Here is a 12,370-nt window from a genome sequence, read left to right on the forward strand (position 1 = left end):
AAAAGGAAATTGAAAATAATTGGCCAATGGCCTACCGGCATAGAAATACTAGCACAGAATACATCAAGCACGCCGAGAAAAAAAAAACAAAAAAGTAATCGAAGAAAAAATCAGAAAAAAATCAAGAAAGAAAATCTCGGGAAAATGGTTCTGTTTTTTCTGAACTTCGAATTAAAAACATTTTAGCGTTATTTTTATAGTTTAATTGGTTGGACAAAGTGTCGAAAACATATTTTTGACCATGTATTCTGTGAATAAATCATGTTTTTGTTAGAGAAGAATCAGCTGACGCTTACGCTAAACGAAACAAAAATATTTTTACACGAAGAATGAATTAATTTAAAATATTTGAGGGGTTTCACAGGGTGTTTACTATTTTCGCAATGTGTATGTTATATTGGTAGCCAGCAAAATGGCAAGGGACGGAGACTTGCCGACTATTTTCAATCCGAAGCGCGTCCGAGCGCCGTCTGTGATAATAACAAGTGAGGAGGTGGTGGAGAGCGAAAGAGGTGCTGGAGATGGAGACAGAGAGCGTCCGAATGGACCTCCGACCCCGCTGAGCCCGCGCGCTCCGCTGACGCCGCAGGTGTCGGTGTGCTCGGCGCCTCCGCTGACGACGCAGCCCTCCCTGCAGCAGGCCTACAGCGAGTCCGCTACCAGCAGCCAGGATGAGGAACGACAGTTGCGAGATAAGAAATGTCCAAGATCTTGTTGCTCAAAGTTTGCTAAAAAGGTTATCTAACGATTTTATTCAGTTTTGTTTTTATGACATTTTTTGTAACAAAAATATGTTAATAATTTTATTTTTTTCTAGATTTACTATGGCATCTGTGTCACACTCATTCTCACCATTTCTTGGGTAACAGCAACGCACTGCGTCAAGCATATGTACTTGGAAGAGTACCCACCTAACACATATGGGTTGATTCACAGCACCGAGCCTTCATCAGTTTTGTACAATAATTATACAACAAGACTTCGCTCTCATGTAAGATATTGAATATAAATTTTGTGGGCAATAAATGTAACTTTATTAAATTATATATTAGATCTGGCTAGAAGCTAGATGGTCCAAGTTTCATAATAATTGAAATTCAATATTACATTTAATTTAGAGATTAAACTTAAGAAATGTAGTAGCACTTGTATCATTTACTTACATTATTTCAGAATCTCTACAATGCCCCATTCTTCACTGCATGGTTCTGCACCAACTGGCTCATCCTGTTCTACCCTCTCTACTTGATAGTGATGTTGATACACAACAAGTGCAAGTCGGCTAACGATATTGTCTATGATGCATTTACTGACTTTAGGGACAAGGGATTCACATTTGGTAAGTCTTATGATGTTGTTTTCTGATTTTTTGGTAATAATTCTTCTGCCTGGGCCAATATTTCTCTGGTAGAGAATACTGTGGGATTAGGTTCAAGTTTTGTACCCTGTTGTATGTGCAGTAAAGTTGTAAATAAAAGGTATCAAACTATCAATACCGATACCAAAAAATCAGGCGACTGCTATATTTTTGTATTAGTTTTTACTTATGTCAGATTTATCGAAATATTTTTCAACAGCTCGTTTTATAAGCCGGTGTGGTCTCTTCTGCTTGCTGTGGGTAGTCACAGTGTACATGCACACCTACTCTCTGAAGATACTGCTTTCCACGGATGTGGTGGCGCTGTTTGCAACCAACGTTTCCTGCATCTATCTCCTATCTTGGGTCATTCTTCATGAGCAGTTTGTTGGGGTCAGGGTAAGTGAAAACACAGAATTTTTTTATTCAACTTTATGTATAGAAAAATATATAAAAAAAGAAAACATAAGCAGAAAGAAGTCAGTCTGTTATCAATTTTATCTATAGAATAAAAAAAAGAAAAGAAAACAAGCAGAAAGAAATCAGTCTGTTATTTACATGTACAGGGTGTGTAAATGTGATTATTGTATTAACTTTACATTATAATTTCATTCACAGTTTGTCCTTGGACATTATAAATGAGTTGATTTCTATCACGACAGGACACGGCAGATCGCGTTTAATAAAAAAGTCGATTTTATGAATCCGCCTCGCGCGGTTTGTGAGTGCGGCTATACGACGACTTTCGTCTGATTGAGAAAGTGGGACATGCAATCCTTCCTGTAAAATTATCCGCTCTTCTGCAATTAACTTACAGCCCACCTAGATAAGTGGCAAAACGTATCACTTGATATTAACCCTTAATTACTCGCATAAAGAATCTTACATAACTGCTCGCATGGGGTCACAGATGACCCCAAATTGTATGAGTAGTTTTTAATACATACTGAAATTTATAAGTAAATGAAACTATATTATTATAAAAATGCTTTATTTATTCTTTAATATCTATGGGTAATAACATGAATTTCTTACTAATTATACAAAAACAAGCTAAATTAAAATAATTGTCAATAATTAACAATTTGTACTTAGGTATACTGAGATCAAAGGTAATACTAGTATTTTTTAGGAACTCTCCGAATCATTCTTGTTACACTGTTGACAGTATATTTCAGAGTGATCATTGCACACAAATCTTGTACATTTCTTGCATTTTCGATTCACTTGATTGTGCGGAGGATTGCTCGATCTCATTAGCGCTATCATGATCACTTTTTGTTATTTCATCTAACTCTGGCTCAGAACTCGACCTTCCAACTTCTTCTTCATCAGAAACATCTTCCAACCGTTGCACAATTTGCTATTTTTTCCTATCTCTACTAACTCTGAAAAAAAAAAAAACAAAGTAGTAGTAAAACTGAATTTATCAATATTTTTATTGTTTAGAGCTGTAAAAACACATTTATAACAAACATTTATTCACTGAATATACAATAACACAAATATTATTCATAATACACAAAATAAATACATAAAACAAAAAACTTACCTCTTCCAAAAAAGTTACGTAATTACTCGCATGGGGTCACCACTCAAGAGCGCAGCGACGCATCCTTCCACTCCCGTGAATTAGTCGCTATCAAAATACAAACTAAGACGTGTTTTATGAAGCTACTGGGGGCGCGGAGGAAATCGGGCCGCGCCAAATGCTTCATTTTTGAATCCGAAATTGCTTTGACCCCATGCGACTAATTAAGGGTTAATAGGAGGGCTGGTATAGACTAGAGATGAAACGGATAGTTGTTTGGCCGGATACCGGATATCCGGCCAGCTGCTAGGCCGGATAGCCGGATATCCGTCGGCCGGATAGTTGGCCCATTGTCTCGTTGCATGTCGTGACGAGTTTAGCGCCGCACAAGTGCTTCGAAGGCGATCAGTGGGTATTAGTAGACTAGACTAGTCACACTTTTCGAAAATCGAATCCGTCCGAACAGAATGTCAGATTTTGCCACTTGTCTAGGGGGCAGATCAACGGGCGATTTCGGTTGCTATCGTGCGTGATTGAATAGCGAAAATTAAATTAGTTTACTTGTTGCGTAATCTGACTGAACTGTAACATCATGTCATCAAACCATCAGTGAAAAAAAGATCGCCTTTTTTATTTGGCAATATTTCGACACTAACAGATATTTACTATTTATGTATTCGTCATTAGAGTGAATAGCCCAGAAAGAGAAATTAGTTTTTTGAAAGACCTTAATATGGCTTTTGTAACTTTTTGGACTTTAAACAAAAACCGTCATTATTATAAGCCATTTTATTGATATTTACCTCAAAGATTAATGTATTTCATTTTAATAATAGAAAATTGTCGTAATTTTTTAATATCCGGTATCCGGCCGGATAGTGAGTTACTATCCGGTATCCGGCCGGATAGTAAATTTAGGCCGGATATCCGGTCTACCGGATAGTTACCGGATATCCGTTTCATCTCTAGTATAGACTACAGAGAACCATTCTACATGGATCTAGATAGTTATCGAGACACGATGTGTACTCAACTTTACTTCGACATCTACTAGACTGTAAAATTTAAAAACGTGTATTCGTCATTTATTACACTGTAACGGCTTATCTTAACTGCCTGGTGCCCCACAGATCGTGGCGGCGATCCTGTGCGACACGGGCATCGCTCTGCTGGCTTACATGGATGGCATTACGGGTAGCTCAACTCTCGGCGGTGTCGTTCTGGCCGCCTGCGCTGCCGCCGGCTTCGCTATATTCAAGGTATCATACTTGGTGATCAAGACTTCGAAGTAGTCTAATAAATTCACGCATAATGTAACTGCGCCATTAGAAATCTCATTATCATGGTGAGACTACTACGAGAAAGGCTCGACCAAACCAAAGCGATCAGCCTGCTTGGGCGATGGCGATCAATGCGTTTAAATTTGATCGCCATAGCCATCGTGCACGCCGGCTGCACGCGTTGGTTTAGCCGAGCCTTTAAAAGTCTCACCATGATAAATGAGATTTCTAATGGCGCAGTTACACTATGCGTGAATTTGATCGAACACGCGCACGGAAGTATTAGCGACGCTGTTTACACTATATCATACGATCAAGTTCGCGCATAGTGTAACTGCGCCGTAAACTTTTCAAATCGATGTACATTAAGTTTCACCGGCACCTCAGACAATAATAAAATATGGGTTTGGCGTGACGTCACGCAACGGACGTGAAAGGCTCTGGCAGGCAATCAAATCATTGAAGAATCACACTGCGCTCGCTCGGAACAGTCGACCACTCGACACGCCATGCCACCTTGTCACTCGTAGTAAAGCGTAGTTGATTAGGAGCGGTAGTGACCTAAATACCCTAACTCTTTAAAGGTTCAGCCAAATCAACGCGTGCAGCCTACGTGCGTGATGATATCGTGTATGAATTTGTAGCAATGAGTTCATATCAACGCGGCCGGTGTGATGGCGATCAGATGTCGTGAATGAATTTGTAGAAATGAGTTCATATCAACGCGTCCAGTCATTGGTCGCGGCGATCTATGCACCCGCAATGATTGCCATCGCCGCGAGTGCACGCGTTGGTTTAGCCGAAGCTTAACTAACAGAGGGCTTAGTGTGAGTTTACATCAATCAGCGTCACTAGTGAGCGCGTAAAAAATGACGGTATGACAAATTGTACAGCGCCCCTAGCGGCAATTTTCAAGAACTATAATTTTCATATACAGGGTGTTGGGTAAATGGGTATATGAGCCGACACTAGCCCATGTTAACATGGTCATATAAATGGTATGGTGAAGTCAGAAAATTGATATCTTCATTTTAATTATTTACATACAAATCGGATTTTATCAAATTAATTTTGTATGAAAATTAAAAAAATAAAATGATATCAAATTTTTGACTTCACCATACCATTTATATGACCATGTTAATATGGGCTAGTGTCGGCTCATATACCCATTTACCTAACACCCTGTATGTATGTATTTTCAGATTAGAAAACCAAGTCATAAGTCGTACTTTTCTGTAGGTGCTGTTCAGAAAAGTGATGGGCGAAGTGAACGCGGGACAGCGTGCGCTTTTCTTCTCGATCCTGGGCGTCGTCAACGCGTCCCTTCTGTGGCCAGTGTGCCTGGCTCTGTATTTAACGGGCTCGGAGATGCTGCCGTCGCAGCGGATGCCCTGGATACATCTTCTGGTGGCCGGGGTGGCTCTGCTGGGTGAGAATGAACCTTATTTGTATGGAGATAGAGACGTTTTTTAGGCAAGGCATCACCTGATGTTAAGTGAGATGCAGTCTAGTGCAGAGGTAAGTGTTCGAGAAAGATTTTAGCAGACAGTTTCATGTCATATTAGAAAATAAAAGCATGCTTCATGCAAATTTTGGTATGATACTGTCAAGTTACGATATTAGTTTTCTTCAAACTGATCTTTATATTGAGTACATGTATTTTGTTCCAGTGTTCCACTTGGTGTTCCAATTCGGGAACATCATGACTTACAACATCTTCGTGTCACTCGGCCTTATAACCGCAGTTCCGGTTTCGGCAGGTAAGACCAACTTACCAAAACAAATTAATGATTTCCAAAATGCAGATATCTAATTAATTATCATATCTTTTTGTAGCATTGGACGTGGTGCTTTATGGAGTCCAATTCGAGGGTATGAAGCTGGCCGGGATAATATTAATAACGGTCGGCTTTTTCTTGGTCATGTTCCCTGATAACTGGCCCGACTACATCATGAGGCTGTTGAAGTAAGTTTTTTTTAACAAATATTGTACATATCATTTGATAGAAAAAATTTGAAATGTTTCAAGTTAGTATCAGCTCTCTCCTGCAACTTGATGCGGAACATTCGACTTCTAATCAAAGTTTCAAAGCTATGGTGATGTGGCTGGTGGGATGGGATACTTACTTACTTCTATTTGTATCTGAGTGTGACAGTAATATAAGCGGAAAGAATGTGCATCCGCTAAGTAGAGATGACGTGTAAAAACGATAGGTTTTATTTTATTTTTGTTGATTCAGAAAACCACAGCTCTTTTTACACGTCATCTCTCCACTTGGCTTCTGTGAATACGGTTTTCTAGCGGAAACGATCAGCGTTTTTTATCCGAGGTCTTCCGCCGATATTGAATAAATAAATCTTTTGGACAATTTCACACAGCGCCAGCTAGCCCCAAAGTAAGCAACTTAATGCTTGTGTTATGGGTGCTAGCTTAACGGATATACTCCTTATATACTTTTTTTTTAAATACATGAATTTTAATATTATACATAATCACACCCAGACCCGTCACAGAAATTAAAATTCATCATTTCAATTTCTGCCCGGCCGGGAATCGAACCCGGGACCTCTCGGCATAGTAGTCCGTTCTGAACCACTACACCAAACGGCCGACAAATAACAATGGACTTCAACGGGATGAAGTATTAACCCTTAAGTAACATCCTTATTTTTGGTTACACTTTGAACACCCTGGGGCAAAAAATTACCCCAAACGGAAATTAAAAAAAATTAAGTAAATATTTGATATCAATTTAATTTTGTGATTTACAATGTATTAATGGGCTCACTGAATTATACGATTGCTTTAAAAGAACGTATATCTAGCGTAAAGAAACACCTTAAATCAATCATAACAAAAAACAAATAATTTGTCATTGGCAACTAATAGTCTCCACAATGGTCTTCTAGAAAAATCTTGGAAAGTTATTGTGGGAACCAAAAACTTACACTAATCGGACATTAAATAGAAGTTTTATGCATATTTTAAACACAAAATGAAATAAAACGAAAATTTCTGGCTTTATAATAAAGCAAAATAAAAAAACTTATTTTGTTATAAAATTATGATTTTTTTTTTAATATTTTTTATTTACTTTATTCCTAATTATTTTTTTTAAAACACATCAGATACGTTGAATTACTACGTAATTATCACATTTGAGCCCTATTTCTGTGTCGAATTTATGAACGCTCTGTTCTGAGGGGATGTCTTCAAAGTTCGAAAAGTATCATGTAAATCAAGCTCTAATTATCTCTCTGCATTCTAGAGACAATGTGCTACTTAATCGTCATAATATAAATATTTACTCATTTTATTTCAATGTTGTAAAAACCAATTAATAACATATTAGGTGATGATAAATTAAAGTATGCGTAACTAACACCCTGGGGTAAATTTCTGCCCCACCTACCTGTACAAGCCAAACGGATGATTTTTTCACATCCCGCATCTACGAGCTTAAAGCGCACACTCTGGATTGAGAATACACAAAACGACATTGCACTAACTACGCTAGAAAAAAAGATATGTCAATTTTTATGCGCCTGGGGTAAAAAATTACCCCACGGTGTTACTTAAGGGTTAACTAGTTAATCTCTCCAGATGGAGCCGCCGCCGCCAGCGCGGCCACAACGGGTCCGGCCGGCGCGGCGACGCCATGGACTACCGCACCGGCTACATCCGCTCGCACCTGCGCTCGCCGTCCGGCCGCGTGCGGTGACCGCCCGAGCCCGCGCCCAGCTAGGCCCGGCCCGGCCGCACCCAGCGCCGTATGCAGTCCTTCTAGCTTCGTCTTGTAGGCTGGACCATTCGGAATGACGCAAAAGGGTAGACACACCCTGGACTATTGGCATGATTTTTGTGAGCTGTCAAAATGATATTGTAACTGTATTATAACGTCATCAAGTCGCAAATTCAATTGAGCAATCAAACATCGAATTTTACAGCTAATTGAAAACTAACTCTGTTTTCAGGGCTACATTGAGGGGTTTTTGAGCAGGGTTCGAGGATATATATCGGATATATATCCGATATATATCAAGCCGGTTTTGATGATATATATCAACTTTTAAAATTTGTTACTGTATTTGTACTTTTTGACATAAGATTTTTATTTTTTTAGTTGATTTTGCCGTATTTAAAAGAATATTTTATGTTTTTGCTATATTTGTCTGATTTTAAGGTTTAAAAACATTAAAAACATGTTTATGTAGCACATATGCAATAGTATTCATGAATAATACAATAAAATAATAATATGGCTTTCATACAAAATTGATATATATCAAAGTTGATATATATCGGATATATATCATAAATATCCGATATTTTGATATTTATAATAAATATCGGATATTTTCGAATCCTGTTTTTGAGAAGCTGTGTCTTAGATTTATTGGTGTCAACTACCTAATTCATACAAAATCATGGTTTTAGCATAAACATACAAAAGTCCGTTAGAAGTCGGAAAATTTGGACAAACGAAATTATTTTATGAAAAACGATTATTATGCCATGTCTTGATTTTTTATGGATGTACTGCGTTCAGAATTCCGAATGTGTCTGGTCGAGCTTAGGGTGCGTGTAAGTTGAGATGCAAGTAAAGGTTAACAGGACTGTCAAGATTACTCTTGACGGTTTGGCTCTAATCTTGAATCTCAACGTAAACACACCTTTACTTGCACATGCTGAACCCAATGGGTACATGACATCCTAATTAATTTCAAAACTACAAAAACAATGTCCACCTAAGTATTGAAAATATAACGTCATGAACTCTACTTTCTATAGAGAAACAAAGCTTCCAAACAATCATTAGATATGCTAGTTGCTAGATGTAGATGTCATGAATCCATTGGCTTAATGCTTGGTAGCTTCCCTGTGATCTAAAAAACTTCTCGCTCGGGTGACGTTGGACGATTCCATCGGCAACAGTGGTCCATCCAAATAAAAATGTCGTGATATACGTGAACATGCGACCAAATAGTAACTGCGGCATCATGAGTGTATGCGGAACGGCTTAGGCCTGGCTAAACAAAAAGTGTGCTGTATAAAGTTCAGCTGAACGAATTTCGCGTTAGATCTGCGCAATTGTATAAAGTACGGCGAACATCGAAGTTTTCTTACGAACCAAAAGATCGATTAACACAGGACGATGCAATTTGTTGCGGATGCGGTTTCGTTTCAAATACATATAAAAGCCTTAGTGAGGGTTATTGTTATTATAAATTTATTAGCAGCTGTTCATGGGAATATTCTGTTCTCACAAATTAGACGATGAATTTAATTGGATTAGGTACGTAATTATTTTTAAGCTTTGCTTTGGTATCGCCTTAAACTTTTAACATACGAATATACTTATTTACATTGTTTTCAACAATGCCCATTGGCCCAACACAGGCGATATTTTTAAATACTCAGTATTTTTTCGTCCTGTGACCATTACCTGACATTATTTTTTCAAAATTAACTCTTTCCACTACTTTAAATCACTCTATCGTAGAACATTTACTCTTCTTAATCCTTCTTACATTTCACTGTAAAATCGCCGTTATATTGTGAGGAATTTGTTTTTGCTGGAATTTGTTTTTGAATATGATACCAACAAGGAAAAAGAGTAGGTATGTGAGACAGGAAGAGCTGATATTTGTTAATCGTTTTGCGGAGAAGGGTGTTCGTAACATTGATTGTATTGTATTGACTGTATTGATTGACATATTATGAACGAATTCCTCACAATAAAATAGTCTACTCTCTTACTCACTCTGCATATAGACTGAACTATAGAAATACGTACCTCAATTACCTGTCCACATTATGAAAAATTGCCAACTTTTATATTATGAAATTGATCGATTACTAAGGTGATTAATTACATCATCTCTATTAAATAGTCAAGAATAATCCCTCATCGTACTATTAGCGGAATATTTGTGTGATAATTATCATAAAAACAATGATATATTACAATACAGTCGTCATATGAATAAAAGATATGACTGCCGACATAATTTCACGTAGTCTTACACATCGGACCTTGTTATTATTTAATAAAATAATCTATCACCTCGCACTTATGACTATTTCATAATTTCTTAGGTTCATAATAATTACTTAATCTTGATGTTGTGATTCCTACTGTAGAAGATTAGTATAGGTTTTGGAACTTATTAAAAGTAAGATTTTTACTTTGTATTCTATTCCATCTACGTGCCTATTTGTGTGATTATTATTTACATACGAAATATAAGGTTTGAAGTTTGGAAAGGAAATAACTAATTAAACTTGAAATTCACTCGGTCTATGTCGTTGTAAATACAATATTTAATTTCCCACTAACTGGATTGAGGATTTGAATTTATTTCTTACTTTTAATAGTTCCAAGGGACGGCTTCCGATTGTATTTAAGTATATTTGCAACTTTGATCTAGTCAAATGCTATAGTCAGGGTAATAAGTAGTAGGTATAGTAAGTACACAATAGTGTATACTATTTATATATTTTATTTCGCATTACAGGATCTCATATTGCGTTATGTTGAATTTAAAGTCACTGTCATTTACCTGAATAAATCTATGCTCAGATATTTCTGTAGATTTCCTTAGTATGTAAGTATAATATACCGCCCCAAAACTATGTACTTAGTAGATATTTAAACAGGCACTTGTATTGTTAACATGTTCTATTATTATTTACATTGTGTGGTATAAAAGTTTGTTTTTCCTTACATGGTGAATAATGGTACAAACAAACATTAAATTAACTATTTTTATCGTGAACTATTAGCAAGAAATGACGATGAAAGAGAACGGGTAAAATCAATATCTATCAAAAACTGAATGTCATGTTTGTATACTTTATCTGCTACGTAAGAATAAACTGACTGCAGCCTTATTCACTGTCCGTATTCGGATATTTTATCAAATATTAGCTTTAAGGCTTTTGTTGTGAAACGTCGCTAACTAGGTGCAAGCTGGTGATTGGTTTAATTGCTATAAATTCGGAGTTTCGGACCAATCGTATACTTGAATGCATTTTAAAACGACGTTTCAGAATATGGGCCTAAGTTTCAACAATTGCAATGTCACATTTGGAAGTTGTGATACACCGGCTACCTATAACCGCGAAAATATAGGTAATCGGTTATAACGTCTAACACTTCAGCTATTACAACTAGAGGCTATATTTTCAATACGCTAATAAATAAACAAAACTAGAAAATTATGACCCTTCTAGATAAATGTATTTTGTGTGTTATTTCTTTCTTTTGAATAAAGGTCAATTTGTAATAAATCCGTAGCTTGCAGAGTATAACAATAATACTATTTAATTAATATGTTAAATGATTAATATAAAAATGATATTGTTGAATGAATTTATTGATACTGAAATTGATCTCATGATTGAACGGAGTGATTCTCTTGTTAACGAAGAATAAACGAATACCCGTGTTAACCATTGTTTTAATGGTTTGTTTCTAGTTACGTGCCTTTACGAAGTTATTGAACTTTAATTAATTGTTGATTGTTGTGATAATATGTTAGTGTTTTTTCATCACACATTCCATTTATTCTGTGAAAACATTCGCACATTTTCTTATTGAAACACATGAAGCGAAACGTTGCCTCCGCAGAATAACAGCGTCCTGTTCTGGGGTCTACCTCAGAGCAGGACACAATGCTGAGCGGATGCCATTTTGGTCCACAAATGTGCAAGTATTGTAAACTGTATACTGTAATAATTTAATATGTTGGGCCAAATAAAATATTTTCTTTCTTTCTTTCTTTTTATATTCCAAAAGCGCTCATTTACAGAGAGCATTTATGGTGTTATGAGCTTAAGCCAATAATGAAGCAATTATGTTTTGTCATAAAGTTCAAATTGATTGTTACACTGCCTTGCTACATTAACCGTGAAAGCTCTAAGTGAATAAGCACTTTAAAGGCTGTGTATTATGCGCAGTCGCGTAGCGCTTTGGAAAATTATAATACATTAAAACAATAGGAGCTATTGAAAAACATATTTCCGTCATAAAATATGTGCGAATGACACAGTTTCTAAACGTAACATTTCCGAACACGATTGGTTTAATTTCAAAAATTAGCTCAACATTTCAGTTGTGACTTTTGTATGATTGTTAAACTATAGAATTATTTTTATAATATAGTTTTACGTCATATTATTAGACTATGAAATGT

General features: G+C 36.6%; 1 protein-coding gene across 1 annotated transcript; it reads left to right on the forward strand.

Annotated features, from left to right (window-relative positions):
* Positions 1–123: 123 nt before the first annotated feature.
* Positions 124–8,141, forward strand: LOC114363398 (putative thiamine transporter SLC35F3). Its single transcript, XM_028319096.1, has 9 exons — positions 124–736; positions 818–991; positions 1,174–1,339; positions 1,578–1,756; positions 4,019–4,147; positions 5,411–5,600; positions 5,842–5,931; positions 6,008–6,137; positions 7,776–8,141. The coding sequence occupies exons 1-9, from the start codon at positions 413–415 to the stop codon at positions 7,891–7,893; spliced, it is 1,500 nt and encodes a 499-aa protein (XP_028174897.1). The 5' UTR covers positions 124–412; the 3' UTR covers positions 7,894–8,141.
* The last annotated feature ends 4,229 nt before the right edge of the window (positions 8,142–12,370 follow it).

This window comes from Ostrinia furnacalis, unplaced genomic scaffold (genome assembly GCF_004193835.3).
Source record: "Ostrinia furnacalis isolate ACB-3 unplaced genomic scaffold, ASM419383v2 OfSCF7112, whole genome shotgun sequence".
NCBI classification, from domain to species: domain Eukaryota; kingdom Metazoa; phylum Arthropoda; class Insecta; order Lepidoptera; family Crambidae; genus Ostrinia; species Ostrinia furnacalis.